The sequence below is a fragment of the Heptranchias perlo genome, chromosome 6 (assembly GCF_035084215.1).
Source record: "Heptranchias perlo isolate sHepPer1 chromosome 6, sHepPer1.hap1, whole genome shotgun sequence".
Taxonomy (NCBI): domain Eukaryota; kingdom Metazoa; phylum Chordata; class Chondrichthyes; order Hexanchiformes; family Hexanchidae; genus Heptranchias; species Heptranchias perlo.
In genome coordinates this window covers 60,520,760-60,543,595 of record NC_090330.1, presented here as the reverse complement: position 1 = coordinate 60,543,595, position 22,836 = coordinate 60,520,760, and the positions used below count along the sequence as shown (strand labels likewise).

Below are 22,836 nucleotides of genomic sequence, written 5' to 3'. Positions count from 1 at the left end.
ATATGGTAGAATCTTATTTTGAGTTCTGAATTTTTGAGTTTGTGAGAAAGAAAAATGATCAAAATGCTTTGGAAAAAAAAGTGTGTGATTTCATTGCTTCAGATTCTGTTTTTTTCATTGCTATATTTTCCTGGCTGGTACTGTTACACTGAGAAACAACTGGAAGACTGGGTCAATAGATTGGTATGTGAAGCATAAACAAACGAGGACAAATTTACCAAGTTACAGAAAATTAAAGGTTAAAATATGAAACATTTTGGAAAACCCTCAATTCCAATTAAAATATTTAAGAAACAGAATATTCTCACTGATTTCTCACTGTGAATTGTTTCAACAAGTGGATACAATGTTGTGGGAAAACAGGTTTTTCAGTCTGCTACAGTACATTTTTTAAGTAAACAAGAAAGCTAATCTGGATGTCATCACGTGTGCCAAGAAAGCAAGAAACAAACAATACAACCAACAAAAGATTGTGAACATCTGGAAAGATAAGGTTCATTAACCAACTTCTCCCTGATCTGTATTTTAAAGTGTACATTTTCTTTATCCAGGATTACAGATGTGTTATTGAATATTTGGGTACAAAAACTGCTTTTACATTTTCTCTGATAGTTTTTTTTAATGCCAAAATGCAATTCACAATTCTTTATAATGGATTTCAACTTGAATGACATTCCACAAAAAACAAGCAGCTAGGCAAACAAAAAGTCAGTCAAAACATCAGTTATTTGGTATTAAAACTGTTCGTAATTCAGATCAGCAACATTAATCTTTGATGTAATCCGTTTATAAAGGTCATTGGATATTAGAATAAATGTTGCTAAATGTCTTTGATGAATTCAATGAGCCAGGGCGAACAATATATCTCACAATGATTTCCCTAAAATTATCAGCTGTACGCCAACAAACCACAATACCAAAAAAGGAAAGCTACTTCATGCTTGAAATCCTTTCCCAGTTAAGTCACCAGGCTACTATTTACATTAGCTCAGTAACTGCAGTGGCCACATATCTAACTGGGAGCTGTAATTCATCTGGTTTCATAGTACTAATGATGCTTTGGCTGATACATGGTAAGTCCTGGTTATCTCAAGCCTTTATGCACATCGCAAATATATAAAAGTTCAATTACCAAAGAATCCACTAGCAATCTGGGGCTGTAAAAACAACTGAGACAGCACTGCTTTTATTGATAAATGAAGAGGAGCCAAAATGATTGTGCATTGAGTCTACAAAAAGTGTTTTGTAAAAATATTGCAGCTTTTCCAGAATAGGAAAAACTTCAAGATTTCCTACCATCAGTTCCCCCCTCTCCTGAAGGAGTCAACTTATGCAAGAGTACAATTCCACGGGCATCAGTAGCCCTCTTACCTTGCCTAACTGAGCATTTTTTACACACAAGTCTAGACGACAAGTGTTGAGACTATAATACTTTGGATGGCATGACTGTCGAGCCCTATCTTGTCTTTGCCCAATATTCACTAACACATAAGTCACTGGATATATTAGAGCAGGGACCCAAGCTCATTTTCCCCAAAATCAAATGTGGGACCTTCCACCTATATGTTGCTCAGGGACAAATTTTAATAATTCTTCAAGGACTGCAGAAACATTTCTGAACCAAAATGAATAATTGAATCAAGAATTAAAAAAGCTGAATACAGGTATACACTGTCCAAACATTACAATAATCATTACTAAGGGTGTGCAGAAAATGACTTTGGTATGTTACATCAATGAAAAGGTTAATGTACATTACTGGACGAAATAATGGCAATCTTTAGACCCATTCTTTTCTTTCATTGTCCATATATAAAACATTCCAAATGATTTATTCCCATTATCCCCTACCTCTAACCCTGCTTTGCCCGAGGACTCTATTTGGTCTTTACTCCACCCCCGCCCTATGCAATGTGGATAGGGGGAGTTGGGTTTAGCTACACTGACGGTGGTTCAATGGTTTTATGTACTAGCAATCACCCTGGGCTTTGGTAGTTCTGAAGACGTGTCTAAGGCATTGTCATAACTGTGATGGGGGTGGGGGGGTCCTGGGATTTGTCAGAACCGGGGTGAGGGGTCCTCTAGTTTGGTAACACTGTGATCAGGCTGCTATGGTTTATTAGAATATGGAGAGATCCTTTGGCCTGGCGTCATGGTGGCTTGGCAAAAAGGGGGAAAACTCTCCAGTGGCTGGAGTCATACCTAGCACAAAGGAAGATGGTAGTGGTTGTTGGTGGCCAATCATCTCAGCCCCAGGACATTGCTGCAGGAGTTCCTCAAGGCAGTGTCCTAGGCCCAACCATCTTCAGCTGCTTCATCAATGACCTTCCCTCCATCATAAGGTCAGAAATGGGGATGTTCGCTGATGATTGCACAGTGTTCAGTTCCATTCACAACCCCTCAGATAATGAAGCAGTCAGTGCCCGCATGCAGCAAGACCTGGACAACATCCAGGCTTGGGCTGATAAGTGGCAAGTAACATTCACACCAGACAAGTGCCAGACAATGACCATCTCCATCAAGAGAGTGTCTAACCACCTCCCCTTGACATTTAATGGCATTACCATCGCCGAATCCCCCACCAATCAACATCCTGGGGGTCACCATTGACCAGAAACTGAACTGGACCAGCCATATAAATACTGTGGCTACAAGAGCAAGTCAGAGGCTGGGTATTCTGCGGCGTGTGACTCACCTCCTGACTCCCCAAAGCCTTTCCACCATCTACAAGGCACAAGTCAGGAGTGTGATGGAATACTCTCCACTTGCCTGGATGAGTGCAGCTCCAACAACACTCAAGAAGCTCGACACCATCCAGGACAAAGCAGCCCGCTTGATTGGCAACCCATCCACCACCCTAAACATTCACTCCCTTCACCACTGGCGCACAGTGGCTGCAGTGTGTACCATCCACAGGATGCATTGCAGCAACTCGCCAAGGCTTCTTCGACCGCACCTCCCAAACCCGCGACCTCTACCACCTAGAACGACAAGAGCAGCAGGCACATGGGAACAACACCACCTGCACATTCCCCTCCAAGTCACACACCATCCTGACTTGCAAATATATCGCCGTTCCTTCATCGTCGCTGGGTCAAAATCCTGGAACTCCCTTCCTAACAGCACTGTGGGAGAACCTTCACCACACGGACTGCAGCGGTTCAAGAAGGTGGCTCACCACCACCTTCTCAAGGGCAATTGGGATGGGCAATAAATGCCGGCCTCGCCAGCGACGCCCACATCCCATGAACGAATAAAAAAAAATGTGGGGTATAGCTCAGAGGTGGATTTCTGGTGTCTGTCAGCAGTGAGTTAGGGGAGGCTATGCCCCCGACAGCAATGTGCATGGTGTGGGGGGGGGGGGGGGGGCGGGGGTAAAAACGTCTCACGTCTGGCAGCGCAGGTTTATCCTTTCTAAGCAATTTCTGAAAGCATCAAATTTAATTTAAATTTAATGTAAGGCCTGAAATTTGCCTTCAAAATTTAGAAAACAACTACTCAAATTATGGTGATAAATGGCAGAGTGTGTTGCTTTGACTCTCAGCATAATACGCTTTCTAAAGTTTAGAGTATTTATAATTCAAATACTAACTATAATTCAAATACTAACTAAATTCCAACAGGTATACAATCAGTACAGTCTATCATGTTTTCTTTCACACACTAACACACAAAAACAGACCCACTCCCTTTTAAAACAAAAACCTTCACTGCCCATAATTTGCTGTAGCAGGGCATCTAACGATATCTACCATTAGTTAGACTTGCCACGTAAAAAATTTAAAAACCTAAACGTGCAAGGGCAAGTTGCTGAATATGAGAGCTGATAACGCCGCAGCGAGGGAAACAGGGCATGCAAATACGTATCTCCTTAACCAATCAGATTGAAGGATTGTGAAATAAACAGCAGAAGGACAGAGAAGGGAATGTAAATTAGAGTGGGTGAAATCAATGTCAAATCAGGTACATAAAGAAAAAGAAAGAAAGATTAGATTGAGAGAAAAAAAGACATAAGAACATAAGAAATAGGAATAGAAGTAGGCCATACAGCCCCTCGAGTCTGCTCCGCCATTCAGTAAGATCATGGCTTGTCTTCTACCTCAACTCCACTTTCCCGCCCGATCCCCACATCTCGATTCCCTTAGAGTTCAAAATTCTTTCGATCTCAGTCTTGAATATGCTCAACGACTGAGTATCCACAGCCCTCCAGGGTAGAGAATTCCAAAACTTCACAACCTTCTGAGTGAAGACATTTTTCCTCATCTAGGTCCTAAATGGACGACCCTTTATCTTGAGACTGTGTCCCCTAGTTCTAGACTCTCCAGCCAGGGAAAACAGCCTCTCCGCATCTACTTTGTCAAGCCATCTAAGAATTTTATACGTTTCAATGAGTTCACCTCTTATTCTTCTAAATATAGGCCCATTCTACACAATCTCTCCTCACAGGACAACCCTCTCATCCCAGGAATCAATTTAGTGAACCTTCGTTGCAACCCCTCTAAGGTAAATATATCCTTCCTTAGGTAAGGAGACCAAAACTGTACACAGTACTTCAGGTGTGGTCTCACCAGAGCCCGATATCATTGCAGAAAGACCTCCTTACTCTTATACTCCAACTCCCTTGCAGTAAAGGCTAACATACCATTTTCCTTCCTAATTGCTTGCTGTACCTGCACGTTAATATACACTGTAAACAGCTGAGGCCCAAGCACTGATCCTTGTGGCACCCCACTAGTTACAACCTGCCAACCCGAAAATGACCCATTTATTCCTACTCTGTTTTCACAGTCAACCAATCCTCATTCCATGATAATATATTACCCTCAATCCCATGAGCCCCATTCTTGTGAAACAACCTGTTGTGTGGCACCTTATCGAATGCTTTTTGAAAATACAAATATACTACGTCCACTGGTTCCCCTTTATCTACCCTGCTAGTTACACTGTCAAAAAATTCGAATAGATTTGTCAAACACGATTTTCCTTTCATAAAACCCTGTTGACTCTGCTTAATCATATTATGATTTTCTAAGTGCCCTGTTACTACATCCTTAATAATAGATACTAGCATTTTCCCTACTACTGATGTCAGGCTAACTGGCCTACAGTTCCCTGTTTTCTCTCTCGCTTCTTTCTTGAATAGCAAGGTTATATTTGTTACTTTCCAATCCAGACAGAGGGGAAAAAAGTTTTTTAAAAAATGTTTAAGTTTATAATTTTACACTTTTTAAATCCTCAACAACAATTAAAACCTGAAGGAATGAGACTCCACACTTGTAATAGTTAATTTTCAGTGCAAGAGGGGTTGATTGGCAGTAATTAACACTTATCACCTCATTAAAAGGGTACATAGATTTGAAATGACAAGACTTAACTTTCTGTAGCAAGTTTAGTTCGTATCTACCATGCAAATACAGCAATTTCATGCAATTCAATGGTGAGGCAGACAATGAGATGCCGTTTTCACGAAGCTAACGACCGAGCGGCACAACTCGGACAGCATCTTTTGGATATTGACATTTAACCATACATCTGCCCCTCGCCTGAACTTGCTGCATCATTTGCGCATAAATAACGGCACGCCATTAACTTCACCGTTATTTTGAGAGCAAACCTGGCCCCATAACTTTTATCTGAATAAATGTTTTGAAATTTGTGCCCCAGTTTTTATTCAAATAATTGTGAGAAACAACCAAATAGATTTTTATTCGACAGTGAAAATATTTCATGGCTTAAGTCATAGTTCTAATTATCAGTTTTAGTTCCGGAAAGAGATCCAAATTCCATGGATGAACTAGAATTTACATTATCCAGAATTTGATGCAGAATAGAGATTAATTTTGAAGTATTGGCTTAACTTGAGAACAACGAAAACCTATGCACAAACCTAGTCATGGACATAAATAAACAAATAGAGGAAACTGGTAAGAGAAAGGAATAATCTGAGGATGGAAGTGAAAGATGCCAGTATTTAGAAAGAAGTAAATGAAAAAGGTATAAGCTGATAAGGAAGTCAAAAAAAGTGCAAGAAATGGCAAATAAAACTACAAAGGGAGTAGAGCCAAAGTAGACAAGCAGCAGGCAGACTTTATATAAGAAAGCAAAGTTTCAATCAGGCATAAAAAGGACAGATGTTACTGCCTATAAAAGATTAGAAAAATACAGAAGCTGAAAAGATCTAATAATTGTTTGCTACACTCACTATTCAATTCCCTTTAGCCCAGCTTCCACCCTGTGCGAGGCATTGAGACCACCCTGGCCAAAGTCACAAATAACATCTTCTGCAACTGCAACCATAGTACGTTATCCCTCCTCGTCCCCCTCAACCTCTCTGTTCAACACTGTCAACTACATCATCCTCCTCCATCACCTCTCGTCTGTCATCCAGCTCCACGGGACTGCCCATTCATGGTTCACAACACAGCAAGTGGATCACTTCTCATCCTTCTAAGTCACCTCCAGAGTTCCTGAAGGATCTTTCCTTTTCCCCCCCTCTTTTTCTTCATCTATGTGCTGCCTTTGGTGATATCATTCAAAGGCAAGTGGTCAGAATCCAAATGAACGTTGACAACATCCAGCTCTACTTCTCCATCACCTCTCTCAACTCCACCACCACTCTGTTAGACTGTTAACTAACATTAAGATGTGGATTAGTGAAAATTTCCTCCAACTAAACAGCAGGAAGGCAAAAACCATTATTTTCAGTCCCTAAGATAAACTCTACTCCTTTGCCACCAACTCCACTCTTTTCTCTGGCCACACTCAAAGCTGAATCAGAACTTGCAAAAAGCTTCAATCCCCACATCCTACTCAGCACCAAGACTGCTTACTTCCATTTGCAACACACCTGCCTCCACCTCTAATTCACTCCCACTATCACCAAAAGTTTTTGTCAAAAGCTTTATAAAACTTCCTCGTTGCTAGCCTCCCATCATGTTCCCTTCATAACTTCAGCTTGTTCAAAATACTGCTGCCCATAAGTCTGTCTCACACTAAGTCCTGCTCATTCATCGGCCAAGCTATTAGAGATCTACAGTAGCTCTCTGTTGCCCAATGCACTGAATTTCAAGTCCTCACCCTGATCTTCAAATCCTGCCATGGCATTGTCCCACCACAACTGCAACCTACTCCAGCCTTACGTCCCCAACCAAATCCTTTGGTCCTCCGACTCTGGCTTTCTGTAAACCCACTCCCTTTGTCCCATCATTGGTGGCAGAGCCTTCGACCACTTGCCCCACTATCAGCAGTTCCCTTCCTATACTTCTCCATCTCTCCGCCTTTAAAAACCTTTGTCAAACCAATCTTTTCAACCAAGCTTTTTCTATGTTAAAAATGCTATGCAATGTTACTTTTGTTGTAATTAAACCGTATCCAAGAGAAAGAAATTAGGGGGGAAAAAAATTCGATAGGGCCCATTTTGGGCACGGGTAGCATGATTTGCTATTACCCCATGCCCGATGGTCCCTACGTAGGCAGTATGTGAATTTCAAGCTGCCTGCCACTTACCATGATATCTCCGTGCAGCCAGCGCTACCCGCACTGGGAAGAGGCTGCACAGAGAATGAGGAAGCCGGAAATGGGACGTGCTCAGCGCAAGTCTTCAGCAGCCTGCACTTCTTAAAGGTGCAGGAGCACATTTTAAATGGGACATGCACAGTTCACTAGGAAGAGGGAAAGATGGCCACATGGATGGCAGGACCGGCGTGAGAGAGGGCCCCACGCTTCTCCGATGATGCACTGGAAGCCATGGTGGAAGGGGTGGACGAAAGGAGGGCCAACATGTATCCACAGGGTGGCAGAAGACCCTCCAGACTGCAACTCCGCAGGCATTGGCAGGCTGTGGTCCAGAAAGTGAACGCCAGGAGCATGGCACCATGCACACAGGTGCAGTGCCTAATGAAGTTCAATGATTTGACATGAGTGGTCAAGCTGAGTGAATGCAAGTGTCAAGAGGCACATCCGACCAACTGCACCACTGCTCCACGCATCACACTCCCCTTCACCCACCCACCAACAAACACTGCCCATCCATTCACTATGCTGCACTCGGCATGCTGCATCTCACCCACACACAGTACCACACTTGCAGGCCACATGACCACCACTCACAGGTCATACACACAGTGGCAGCTATTCGACCATGACAGGCACATTACCCACACACCTTGCAGGATACTCACTGACACATTGTCCTCTATCTTGCAGGAGAAGCCTGAGGGTGGACAGGACGCTTACATGTCCTCAGCCCCCAAGAGCAGACGGTACTTCAGATCAATGGGCGGGCCGTCGCTGCACCTGTGACAATATGCTGTGCTGAAGGTCCTGATGAAGGGGGTCTCTGCATGTCTAATGCTCCTTCTTGTTTTCCACATCTCCCTCCTCCCATAATCTTTTCTGACTCAAATGTTGCGGATGCTGTCGGCACAGGTCTTACTTGCACCTCTCCCCGCTCCACAACTCAATCTGTTTCCCTTTGTCATTGCAGATACCCAAGAACATGTGGCGGCACCGTCCAAGGAGGAGGAGGGCACTGAAGCCACACCATCACTCGATCTGACACTTGCTTCCACCAGCTCAGAGACTGACACTGCACGTTGTTTAGCGGCTAGTTTAGAGGAGGGATCTGCACATGGAGAGACATGGGGCACAAGTGCGCAGGAGCAGGGGCAACGGATACCACAGGTGCCAGCTCACTGGAGGGCGAGGTCACTCACTAGTTCTGCGGCAGAGGAGTCAGATGAGGACTTCGATAGGCAGGGTCACCGAAGACGGTAGATGGGCGTACACCACCAAATGCTTGGGGCACTGGAAAGCCTGCGCACAATGACAAGGGGCATGGAGGAGTCCAGCTCCAACTTGGCACAGGGGTTTGCGCAGAGCTTGCAGCCCATCCTTTCCAACATGGAACGGGTGGTCACCTCCATCAGCACACCTGTGGAACCCACTATGATACAGCATCTGATGGCCGATGTTGCGGCTTCAGTTGCAGCACAAACCAATGTCATCAAAGGTATGCAAGCTACGTTTTTTTAAAAATTTGTTCATGGGATATGAGCGTCGCTGGCAAGGCCAGCATTTATTGCCTATCCCTAATTGCCCTCGAGAAGGTGGTGGTGAGCCACCTTCTTGAACCGCTGCAGTCCGTGTGGTGAAGTTTTCTCCCACAGTGCTGTTAGGAAGGGAGTTCCAGGATTTTGACCCAGCGACGATGAAGGAACGGCAATATATTTCCAAGTCAGGATGGTGTGTGACTTGGAGGGGAACGTGCAGGTGGTGTTGTTCCCATGTGCCTGCTGCTCTTGTCCTTCTAGGTGGTAGAGGTCGTGGGTTTGGGAGGTGCTGTCGAAGAAGCCTTGGCGAGTTGCTGCACTGCATCCTGTAGATGGTACACACTGAGCCACTGTGCGCCAGTGGTAAAGGGAGTGAATGTTTACGGTGGTGGATGGGTGCCAATCAAGTGGGTTGCTTTGCCCTGGAGGGTGTCGAGCTTCTTGAGTGTTGTTGGAGCTGCACTCATCCAGGCAAGTGGAGAGTATTCCATCACACTCCTGACTTGTGCCTTGTGGATGGTGGAAAGGCTTTGGGGAGTCACTCGCCGCAGAAGACCCAGCCTCTGACCTGCTCTTGAAGCCACAGTATTTATATGGCTGGTCCAGTTAAGTTTCTGGTCAATGGTGACCCCCAGGATGTTGATGGTGGGGGATTTGGCGATGGTAATGCCGTTGAATGTCAAGGGGAGGTGGTTAGACTCTCTCTTGTTGGAGATGGTCATTGCCTGGCGCGAATGTTACTTGCCACTTCTCAGCCCAAGCCTGGATGTTGTCCAGGTCTTGCTGTATGCAGGCTCGGACTGCTTCATTATTTGAGAGGTTGCGAATGGAACTGAACACTGTGCAATCATCAGCAAACATCCCCATTTCTGACCTTATGATGGAGGGAAGATCATTGATGAAGCAGCTGAAGATGGTTGGGCCGAGGACACTGCCCTGAGGAACTCCTGCAGTAATGTCCTGGGGCTGAGATGATTGGCCTCCAACGACCACTACCATCTTCCTTTGTGCTAGGTATGACTCCAGCCACTGGAGAGTTTTCCCCGATTCCCATTGACTTGGTGCCACACTCGGTCAAATGCTGCCTTGATGTCAAGGGTAATCACTCTCACCTCACCTCTGGAATTCAGCTCTATTGTCCATGTTTGGACCAAGGCTGTAATGAGGTCTGGAGCAGAGTGGTCCTGGCGGAACCCAAACTGGGCATCGGTGAGCAGGTTATTGATGAGTAAGTGCCGCTTGATAGCACTGTCGATGACACCATCCATCACTTTGCTGATGATTGAGAATAGACTGATGGGGCGGTAATTGGCCGGATTGGATTTGTCCTTCTTTTTGTGGACAGGACATACCTGGGCAATTTTCCACATTGTCGGGTAGATGCCAGTGTTGTAGCTGTACTGGAACAGCTTGGCTAGAGGTGCAGCTAGTTCTGAAGCACAAGTCTTCAGCACTACAGCCGGGATGTTGTTGGGGTCCATAGCCTTTGCTGCATCCAGTGCACTCAGCCGTTTCTTCATATCACGTGAAGTGAATCGAATTGGCTGAAGACTGGCTTCTGTGATGGTGGGGATATCGGGAGGAGGCCGAGATGGATCATCCACTCGGCACTTCTGGCTGAAGGCGGTTGCAAACACTTCAGCCTTGTCTTTTGCACTCACATGCTGAACTCCGCCATCATTTGGGATGGGGATGTTTACAGAGCCGCCTCCTCCCGTTAGTTGTTTCATTGTTCACCACCATTCATGACTGGATGTGGCATGACTGCAGAGCTTTGATCTGATCCATTGGTTGTGGAATCGCTTCGCTCTGTCTATAGCATGTTGCTTCCGCTGTTTAGCATGCATGTAGTCTTGAGTTGTAGCTTCACCAGGATGGCACCTCATTTTTAGGTACGCCTGGTGCTGCTCCTGGCATGCTCTTCTACACTCCTCATTGAACCAGGGTTGATCCTCTGGCTGGTTGGTAATGGTAGAGTGAGGAATATGCCGGGCCATGAGGTTACAGATTGTGCTGGAATACAATTCTGCTGCTGCTGATGGCCCACAGCACCTCATGGATGCCCAGTTTTGAGCTGCTAGATCTGTTCTGAATCTATCCCATTTAGCACGGTGATAGTGCCACACAACACGTTGGATGGTATCCTCAGTGCGAAGACGGGACTTCGTCTCCACGAGGACTGTGCGGTGGTCACTCCTAACAATACTGTCATGGACAGATGCATTTGCGAATAGATTGGTGAGGACGAGGTCAAGTATGTTTTTCCCTCGTGTTGGTTCGCTCACCACCTGCCGCAGGCCCAATCTCGCAGCTATGTCCTTCAGGTCTCGGCCAGCTCGGTCAGTAGTGGTGCTACCGAGCCACTCTTGGTGATGGACATTGAAGTCCCCCACCCAGAGTACATTCTGTGCCATTGCTACCCTCAGTGCTTCCTCTAAGTGGTGTTCAACATGGAGGAGGACTGATTCATCAGCTGAGGGAGGGCGGTAGGTGGTAATCAGCAGGAGGTTTCCTTGCCCGTGTTTGACCTGATGCCATGAGATTTCATGGCGTCCAGAGTCAATGTTGAGGACTCCCAGGGCCACTCCCTCCTGACTGTATATCACTGTACCGCCACCTCTGGTCGGTCTGTCCTGCCAGTGGGACAGGACATACTCAGGGACGGTGATGGTTGCTGCTCAGACTGCTGCACTGGAAGCTCAGACCGCTGCTATTGTGGCTCTGGGGACCACTGTGGAATGGGGCTTCGAGGGGGGGGGGTCACAGCACTCCAGCAATCCATTCTCCAGCTGATGACCAGGATTGCTGAGGCGCCGCTGGGAGAGTGGCAGTGGCGCCATGGCAGTCGGACCTGCTGTCCTCTCTCAGGACAGCTTTCCTGCTCCCACCCCTGCCACTCCACCAGTGCCCTTGCTGTTGCCTATCGGCCAGCCAGGCCGGACTGCTGCAGCCCATGCTGAGATGGTGCAGTATGAAGCCGGGCCCTCCCGCCCCAGAGCTGCTCGAGGTCCTCCTCCAAGGCCATCAGCACACTCCTCCATTGAAGGCCTGCAGCCTCCCACCATCAATGCTCTAGCCACTGGGGAAGCACCTCGTCGGAGAACTAGTATAGGTAAAGGCACATGAACAACAGGCACTAAGGCAATGCACAAGGGTGAATAGTTCTGTTTCCTTAATTTCATCTATTCATTGATAAATGTGACTTTGAATTTGCATTTGGTGATGGTTTCTGTTTGGTTTCCCCCTCAGCTCATCGCACAATGTGCAATCAGATGAAGGGCAATTTGATTGTCTTGTGGGTGCGGAAAGGTGGGGAGTGTAGGACAATTGGTGAGTTGGGGGACGTAGATGACATTACTGATAGCGGGCACGGATCAGGTGAGCATGCAGAGCCCTTGCAGACAAGGCGTGTGTTCCTGTTGCACCCTTGCGTCTTCCTCCACTTCCTCTTCCGGCTCCTCCCCCTCCTGCTCCACATCTGGGTCAGGGTCTTCTCCGATCATTGGTGGGAAAGGCTGGTCCCTCATGATGGCGAGGTTGTGCAGCATGCAGCATACCACCACGAATCTAACCATCCGCTCAGCGGAGTACTGCAGGGCTCCTCCAGACTGGTCCAGGCAGCGGAAGCATTGTTTGAGGAGGCCTATGGTGTGCTCCACAATGTTACGTGTGGTAGCATGGCTCTCATTATAGGCCTGCTGTGCACGTGTGCATGGGTTCCTAACTGGAGTCGTAAGCCACAGTGTGAGAGGATAGCCCGTCACCCAGTAGCCAGCCTTTGACTTGCCGAGCAGGTGAAAGATAGCTGGCACGTTGGATTGCTGCATGACGACGGCGTCATGGCTGCTCCCAGGGTAGCGGGCATCGACCTCCATGATTCAATGCGTGTGGTCCACACCAGCTGTACGTTGAGGGAGTGGAAGCCCTTACGGTTGACAAAGACGGCCGAGTTGATATGTGGGGCATGCAGGGCAATGTGCATGCAGTCAATGGCATCCTGCACTGTGGCAAAGCCAGCAATGAGAGCAGACCCCTGTGCTCGCTCGTTCTGCTTGTCTCTGTCGAGAGGGAAGGTGATGAACCTGTTCCTCATCTGGTACAGTGCGTCTGTGACCTCCCTTATGCAGCAGTGCACTGCATACTGCGAGATGTTGCAGATGTCCCCAGCAGAGGCCTGAAATGATCCTGAGCCATAGAAATTCAGCACCACGGTGACCTTCACAGCCACAGGCAATGCTGTCCTTGCCCTGCTTTGAGACTGCAGTTGTGGCCGTACCAGTTGACAGATCTCAGTGACTGCTTCTTTGGTGAACCTCAGGCATTGGATGCAATTCTCCTCAGTCGTGTTGAGGTAAGAGAATTGGTTCCGGAAGGCCCTCATTGGATACGGCCTCCTGCTCAGTGCCCTGAGCCTCCTCGTCCTCCCTCTCCTCGCAGCTTGACCTGCTATGCGTGCCCTCTCTGCCTGCTGCCAGTCGTGCTCAATGCCCAGCGGGAGCCCTAGCAGACCATCCATGGTTGCCAGGAACGTTGTTCAACCACGGTTGTAACTTTCTGAACCGTAAGACGGTACCTGCCAAACCACTCTCAAATGTGCTCTAGGAACTCTCAGTAAGTATAGGGAGCTTCAAAAAACACTTCCTATTCCACCAGTAGCTTGAAGCAATAATCCAGCAACTAACCTGTAAATCCTGCTTGGTCCCTTTAAAAAGCATTGCTGAGGGGTCCTCCAGGCACTCTACGACATTTTCAGGTGCGCGTGGTTAAGACTGTGCGTTGAGTTGAGCGTTAAGGTCCAAAATGGTGTCTATGACTTTAAATCATCGTTGCACACTGATTGCACACATTTTCTCCCTACTTTACATGCTTCCGGCGTTCGGTATTTGCGCATGCACTAACTCCTATACCAAGATGGAGACCAGCACACGTCACGCTGGAAACATTCATGCGAAGCCAAGGCGCCATCTCGGATGTTCACAAACCCGCATAGCACCGAAACAATCAGCGCTACACGGCCCAATTTAGCACCCTTAGTTTTTATTCTAATTGTTTCCATCAATGGTATAGAACAAAATGTAAAGCTGTTTAAAAATGCTTGCCAGTGGCCACAATACTATCCTTTTGTAAACCAAAAGCAAAAAACTGCCAATGCTGGAAATCTGAAACTAAAACAGAAAATGCTGGAAACACTTAGCAGAGGTCAGTCAGCACCTGCGGAAATAATAAATGAGTTAACTTTTCAGCTGTAGTCCCTTCATCAGAACTGTAAAATATAATAGATAAACAGCATTTAACAATGAACAGAACAAAAGGAGAGAAAAAAACACTTGTGAATGAAGAAATGGATTGATCTGTAAGGTGCTTAAATGGAAAACAGGAGATGGTCAAATGGCTGAAGTGACATTAACATGGGACAATAGAAGGCATAACGAGGGAAATTAACGACATTTATAAGACACAAAGAACGTATGAATAGCTGAGGCAGTGTGGGGTAAGGCAGGGAGAAATGGAAGCATGAAAAACTGACAAAGCAGAGCAGGCTCCAATGGCACTGAAGCCCGAGAAAAGAAAAAAGTAGGTCAATACCAAGGGTACAGACTGCCTTGCCAACATGATGTTCTGATGGTGGGACAAAAACCTAAGCAATCCACACTGCCAGCTCTTCCTACTGAAGAGAAAGTGGGAGCAATAGTTAAGGTCTGAAGTTATTAAAGTCAATATTAAGGCCAGAGGGCTGTAAAGTGCATATGCTTTGCGTCAAATTGGTATCACTGGGTCTGTGTTTAAGCAGTCCACATCTTTAAAAGCTCAGTTGCATCAAGTGAGTTTGCACAGATATTGCACGAGTTGTAACCATTCACATGAAATCACTTAAAAGCAGAAACATTTTTGAAAGCAAAATCAATTACAAGAAACCTCACAATGGCAACACATTTTTCACAATTTCTGAAATGATTTAATGTGAAAAACACAAATGCAATCCAGGACACTATTTCCTTTTTCCAATGTCTGTACATAGTTTTGAAGACTTAAATGGCCACCAGAGCAGGAACAGAGCTTCATCCCATCTGTCTTGCTTGGATCTGAACCCATGTCCCAAAGGCAAAACTTCAACATTTGAATTTAGAAACCACCCAGTTCCCTGCCGTCTTGGGATTTTTAGATAGGAATAGAAATAATGTAACAATTGGGAAAATATATTTCCCATGTCAAGTTTAATACAAGAATGGAGTATTAAAAATAAAATTAGATTACTTACTTTTGCTGCTCCTATTTGATCTTTACGAAATTTCTCCAGTGGTGCAATTAAAACATCATTGGCATTCTGAATCTAGAACAGATATGCAGAATAGGATTTCAACTGATGTTACAGTTTTAATTAATCCAACAATGTTTTATGCTGAAATCAAAGTGCGGTCAGTGATTTAAACCAAATATCAAAGCTGCAGAACAAGGCATGTAAAGTTTAATTTTTCCATTTATCTTGTAAGGAATTGTTTACTTGTATTCTCACATTGATGATTTTATTGCAGCAATGTGGAAAGGTTGTTGAAAACATTAAACAAGAGTCTTTTAGAAGACTTTTAATACAGCTATGGAAAAAACATTTACATCTAGAGAATGATACAATTCCATCAAAATAATCATGTAGTACCAGGTCTTTTATTTTTGGAGCAACGTTATTAAAACCACATAAAAGGGCAGCTGGTCAGATTCCCAATGGAGCAAAGTTTTCCAGTTGACTGATTTTTGAACTTGCCAATACTGCTGGATTTTGGCCAGTTGTGGGCTTGACCCAGAATTGTCATTAAGATTTTGGTACAGAGCAATGAGCAACTTGCAAAATTTCACATAATTACACAATGCTGTCCTAACGAAAAATCCCAGTTTTGGCATAAAATTGGTAAGCATAATTAGTTGTACCTCTAGAATTAATCAGTGTTTCAGTACTTGTAAATGTGAATGGAGTCTGGTACCCAGAATAAGTAGGTTGTGATTATATTCATAAGGATCCAGTGCAGGACAATGAAGAGGATGATAAAAGTAATTTGACACCCCAGTTAATTTTACACTCATATGCTGTTAACTCCAGAGTAAATGATTTGGAATTGAAACTAATTTCTCCCTCAAGAATTTCACTTTAATTGGAACTTAAGAATGAAGTCCCTGAACTAAAATAACTCGGAGATTCTAAATTTGAACATCCAAATAGCTTCAGATTCTCTCTCAGTGACAAAGTCATCTTAATGCTATTTGTGCCACTCAGTTCAAGTGTTAGATTTGATTTATATTAATAAATATCTGATAAAACCATGGTGCTTGTCAACAGTGAAGGGAGGGGGTGGGCATGGTCTAACAGCACTGGGTAGGGGTGGGGTGCCCATGTTCGGCAGTACTGGTTTGCAGCTTTCTAAGAGATCTCTGCAAATATTAAATTTGGTATTTTGTAACTGGTTCCAGGAGTGTACTTCTGTGTGTATCTCACTGGTATTAGTAATTAGAATGATTACATCTTCTAACTTTCATTAAGACACCCTTAATCAAGTGATATTTAGAGGCTTTGCTTGTCTTCAGAATTCAACTGGTTTGTTTTATCAGATAAGAACTCAAATTAGGGTGAGGAAAGAGAACATGGCCTAGAGTTTCCGCTTTGGACGCAATCGGCATTTGCACTGATGCATTTTACGCCAAGTTTCCGCTGAAATGTATTAACATAATCACCATGGTAAAATCTGCCATGAATCAGCGCAACTCGGCAGCTTAACTTTGCAAAAACGGTTCTTTATTGATTTTTGCAATCAAAAATATTCATTGATGTATGTAAGAGTGGTAACCTGGTGCAGTTTTATTAATACAGCTGAAAATGGGTTTATCACCAAAAATAAGCATTTTTAATAAAGGTGACCAGTCCTTTGCCTGTGAGCAACCTGATTTATACTCACTGAAAATTACTCAAAAAAAACTATACTGAAGCATTTCCTACTTTCCTTGGTGTACACTAGTCAGTTTCTTAGTAAATTTATATTTTTTACTATTTAAAAATGTTTAACCCATACTTTTACGCCTAAGAAAACTAGCTTCACGTTAAAACCCTCCTTGAACGGCCGCAGGCAGATGCAATCAGCAGAAACTCACCAACCTCGTTGTTTCGGGGGGGCGTGGACAGTTTTGTGGAGAATTAAAAGGTGCAGGAGATGAAAAGCTCGAGGAATTTGAAGGGAAAGCAAGAAAGAAGAAACAAGCAAAGATAGAAAGATATGAGAAAGAAAGCGAGAGAAAAAAAAGTAAGAAAAAGGAAGAAAAGAGAGACAGAGAGAGAGAGCGCAAGACAGAAAGACAGAAGGAAAGGCAGAAAGACAGAAGGAAAGGCAGAAAGACAGAAGGAAAGGCAGAATGACAGAAGGAAAGGCAGAATGACAGAAGGAAAGGCAGAATGACAGAAGGAAAGGCAGAATGACAGAAGGAAAGACTTGTATTTATATAGTGCCTTTCACAACCACAGGACGTCCCAAAGCGCTTTACAGCCAAAAAAGTACATTTGAAATGTAGTCACTATTGTAATTGGAAACACGGCAGCCAATTTTGCGCACTGCAAGGTCCCACGAACAGCAATGTGATAATGATCAGATAATCTGTTTTAGTGATGTTGGTTGAGGTTTAAATATTGTCAATTACACCAGGGTGAATTTCCCTCCTCTTTTTTGAATAGCACCATAGGATCTTTTATATCCACCTGAGAGGGCAGACGGGGCCTCGATTTAACGTCTCATCTGAAAGACAGCATCTATGACACTGTGGCATTCCTCCATACTGCACAGAAGTGTCAGTCTAAATTATGTGCTCAAATCTCTGGAGTGGGACTTGAACCCACAATCTTCTGACAGAGCCGAGAGTGCTACCACTAAGCCATGGCTGACACTTTATTGTGGGACGAGGTAGTGGAAACTGAATTCAATTTAAGTCTTTTTTCCTGGAAGTTAGTGCGACTTCCTAGATTTTGAATATCCCTCCACTCAGATTTGAAAACGAACCATGAGTCATGAACCAATCACACAGCATTGTTATTTTTCTCCTGTACCCCATGAAACTTGCAACACTATCAAAATAAGCTTGGTACAGGGACCTGAACTGCTGTGAAACAATGTCTAGACACTGACAGGATTTAAAGGGGTAGCCACAAACTAAAAGTAGACAAAAATATCTCAATTTTGTCACACGTGTATTTGGACTTTACGTGGGCAATCAACGGCTATTGAGCCTGTTATTTTCTCAGTTTCAGTCTGTTTGTTGAAGACTGAAGACTCGTTAGATTTGTTATAGTCTGCAATTATGACTGCCATGAAATTAGTATCCTTGTATCATTGTTCACATGATGCATTCATTAGAAAATTTATCAGTGGCTTACTAGAACATAAAAGCAACTTGTGTTGTATAATTCTTGGTAATCACTGGTGAAAAAAAACAATACTATACTGTAACATAGAATCTGAAGTTTCTACAACACATTCTTTAGGTCCAACACCACTATGTCTTTGTTACACTTATATTATCCCTATCCCACTGCAGTTACCACATTGGTCCGTAACATTTTATTATAGATTTGGATTAATTTTTGTCCTCACTAAATGAGGAATGGTTAATTTTTTCATTTTGATAGCCTGTGTCAGTATCAAGTACTCCAAGATCAGGCACAGCATGGCGATGTTGCAGAGTAAAATTTTCTCTACTCTGCCTCAAAATGTACCTCAACCTCAAAAGGGCACCCATTACTGCACCAGTGTTAATTTCCATTTATACCACAAACACTTACATCATCTCTAAGCGAGAATGAGCTTAATGCCAAATTACGTGTGTGTGTGTTGTGGGCATGGTTGAGACTGTCCAAACTAATTGTAGGTAAGGTCCTTGAAGCCCACAGAGACTTTCATCCACTTAAGCCTGCATTGCTTTTGATCCCAGTGTGCTACCCCCTATGCCATCCTATCCCCATGATTGTTTTTAAATAATATGAGATAAGCCATACAGACCAGGGAGGTCCAAGATTTGATCCCTGATTTGTGCCAGGAAGCAGCAGAAATGTTATAATTAGTCTCCGTGCGCTTGCACTAAGGGGAAAAATATTGGCTCGGGTTCCTGTTCGAGGTCACTATCCAGCAATCCTTGCTCCAAATGGATGTGTGTGGACTCCAGGTACAAAAAAGATCAGATTCAGCTTTGATGTCCCCCATGGTTGAATTATCCACCAGCACTCACTCTCTAGACTCTCTAGATATAAAGAATAGCTACTTCAATGTGTAGTGGAGAACCATCCTTATACCTAGTATAAAAGATTTATGCCCTGAATTTCTGCAGGGGGTTGTCCTGATCGCTCACATAATTTCAGTCGGTGGAAGATCAGCGTAAACGACTGCAAACGGCCTTTTATGCCACTTCTCTATCAATCTCCTGCTGAAGTTATGACAGGAGATCGGGACAATCCCTATAGAGGTTTAGGATCATAGCCTTGAGTTTATTTAAAATAACTTTAAAAAATTGGCTAGTTTAAGGCAATAATTCAATTTGATTCTCCCGGATTATAAGCAATTCAAGATTTGCTATAACTATGAAGATGTTTGATTGGTTTTGATGAAGGACTATGGGGGGAATTAATCGCTCCCATGACAGGCGGGGTGGGGGATTGGGTTAAATTGCCAAAAATGTGAAACCCAACCCTCAACCCGCCGCAAATGCGCCTACTTCCAGGGGCTCGGGAAACCAGGCAGCTGAAGGGAAGGAGCTACCATCTCCAGCAGGTAAGTGCTTTTCCAGCATTGCTTGTGGGCCAGGAGGAGCAGGAGTGCTTCTCACCGGCCGCCCACGCAAACCTGCCGCAATCTTCCAACCCCCCAACCCCACCACCCCCCCCCCCCCAATCGGCCACCCCCATCCCCCTCGATCTCTCCCTCCCTCCTTGTTGCCATGCACCGAGCCCCCGGCCCCACCTTCTTGATTGCCGGGGACCATCCCTGGCGGTCCCCAGCTGCCGCCTTCTACAGCAGGCTTTCCCACCTGGCAGCCAGCCAGCCTCTTAATCTGGCAGGCTGCCGGGCAGGAAATGGAGTTAAAAATTCCAGTGGGGTCCTGTCGTTAAATTCGGCAGAACCTCCGCCTTCCTGGTATTTCCGGGTTTCCTGGCCGGTGACACGCATCCCCGCTCCCTCCCGGTCAATATCAGGGCCTATGTTTTATTTTAAAGAAAGGAAGTATTTCTGTTTTTTGTTAGGAGAAATCTTTCTTGTCCGTCCTAAAAACCTGATGGAGATCCATTACATCATGACACCAGCCAACGTAAGCAGCGAGCACATCACTGAATGGATCGGCAAAATGCTCCCGCTGAAAAAAGCAACACAGTACTACCCAAGCACATATCATCCAAACAGTGCTGAATTTTTACATTACCAGGACAACCTTTCAAACAGGACAGGATAGCACATTGATCTACTTCACTGCAATGTCTGTCACTCACAAACTGAATCACCACCTCTGTCTGCTGAGCAGCTGTTTTTTCTGTTAAGAGACCTGATAGGTCTGCAACAGACCATAACAGTGCATTCACAGTACAAACGTCTTTCTTCAGACCAACGCTGCAGCTATCGTATAAAGGTAACCTGAATCTGGTGTCTGGGCCTTACCAGACACCTGACTGGAGTGAGACTCCTTAAGGAAACGAGTCACTCTCCACTTCAAAGTCAGTTTGGTCCTTGACATCCAATTTATATTATGCAAGCTTAGTCTCAGGGAAAAGCTGAAACTACATTGCACCATCACTAAACTTGTGTAAATGCTCAGTGCAAATTTTTAATATTTTAAAATTCAGCAGTAAGCAATGAGTTAGCACTGCTTTGTACTCTGCTAGTGTGGCAAGATCCAGCCACTTTTCCTTTTAAGTTCCTGACCTCATGCATGTTGAGTGGGAAATTGGGATTGATAGAAAAGACCAACAATCTTTCCATAAGAGAGAAGTGAAGTTGTTGAAATCACTATTCTTGCATTGTCTGGCAATCAGCTGAAGAATGCCATTGACAAAAGCCTGAGTGAAGACTCTCTGTGTCATGAAATTATATTGATGGCGGAAGGAGAGAAAAGGGGCAAAATACTAAAGCAAGAAGCTAGAGATCAATTCCATTAGTGCCCTTGAGGAGCTTGGGAAGTAGCAGTGTTGTGACTAGAAAATAATACAACTTGTACACACAGGAAGGAAAGGAGAGGAAAAATTAAACCATGGTACAAACAAGATTATTTCGAAAATCTCCTTAAGTACTCAGTGTTGGCTTTAATTTGCGGGTAAGAAATTCTCAGAATAGGTTCCATATGCATTTAGTCAGCAATTTTGTAAGGATGCCGAACTCAGTTGTATTTTAAACCTTATAAACATTTTTCCACACAGCATGCATGTTAATGGATATTTCACACAATGGAATTATATTTTCCTTGCAGGGCTTCATGTGAGGTCCTTTTTAATGCAAAGGAAACAAAATGACTATTAGATCCTTAAGTACGATTGTGTGCCAAGCTTTCGAGGAATTTGTCCTTTATTTACAATCCACAAAAATCTACTGCTCCAACAAAGAATTCTATTGGATAGGTTTTACTTAAAATGGCAATTGCCATGAAACTTTTGGCAATATTTTCATTTGTATTATTAATGCCAATTAAGGTTTGAAAATGCAGTAAATGTATTCTTTTCCCTGTACAAACCAGAAAGTAAAAAAAAACATGTCTAAAACCAAAAACAACAACTGAAATCTAGATGCATGGGACCTGCCACACCCAAACCAGCCCTGGCCTATTCCCAGCTGTCAGCTTAGGTCCCGACCTGAAACAGTATTTTAAGTGGTCGGTCGGATAGCCAGAACTGGGTTGCAACAGTTCACATTTTCATCACTATCTCTTTTTTCTCAAACTCTTTCCATCTGTGTGTCTCTCACATATACCTCATGAGTGAATGTGCATGTCCCTCTCTCTCACACACATATAGACTCTCTGTCTCTCGCACACACAACAATAACATGCATTTATATAATGATTTAAAATGTAGATAAACATCCCAAGGTGCTTCACAAAAGTACACCTGCACTCCATTCTCTCTCTGTGACCTCCTTCCCTGTGTTTCTCATTTCCCCTGCCTTTTTTGGTTCTCACTTCTGCTTCCTTCACTTTTCTTACCTTTCTATCTCTTTCTATATATCCTCTATACAGATGATAGACAAGGGGAACAAAAAATCGGCCAGCTTCGCAGGCTGGCATTTCAGGCAGCAGGAGGGAATGGCCAAGACCACATCATATTACAATTGCAAGCCAATACTTAGGGGTAAAAATTGCAGGGACTGAGATCAGACAACTGACTTTCAAAAACAAAGGGGTGGGACTCTTTATTTTTTAAAAAAACAATGCAGGTAACAGGTGTTGGGAGAAAAAATGCAAGGGGATTGGGGGCATCAAAAAAAAACCCAGGGAACAAAATCAGAAAAACAGCACGCAACTGGGCTTCATAAAAAAAGTGGAGAATGGGCCTTCAAGAATAAAAACAAAAGCAAGGCAAGAGCTGCTAGTGGAGGTAGGCCTGCAGACCCTTAACAGTAGTGGAGTCATGCTTGTGATGACCAAGACTGAAGCTGAGCATGTGATCCAGTCATCCAATCAAGGGTAAGTACAATTGATATCACTGGCACCACAATGCCACCGAGCTTGGAAACTCAGCTTGGCTAACTGAGCCACAGCTCAGTAAAATAAATAGGAAAACTGA

At 44.3% G+C, this 22,836-nt stretch overlaps 1 protein-coding gene across 2 annotated transcripts in view; it reads right to left on the bottom strand.

Moving 5' to 3' along the window:
* arhgap42a (Rho GTPase activating protein 42a) overlaps positions 1 to 22,836 on the bottom strand; it is a 315,211-nt gene that overhangs the window by 123,708 nt on the left and 168,667 nt on the right. The window contains exon 4 of one of the 2 annotated variants that reach the window (XM_067986387.1): positions 15,310 to 15,381. The exons of the other annotated variant lie outside the window; for it this stretch is intronic. Coding sequence (XP_067842488.1) covers positions 15,310 to 15,381 — 72 coding nt within the window. The remainder of the gene's footprint in view (positions 1 to 15,309; positions 15,382 to 22,836) is intronic. 2 annotated transcript variants of the gene reach the window in all.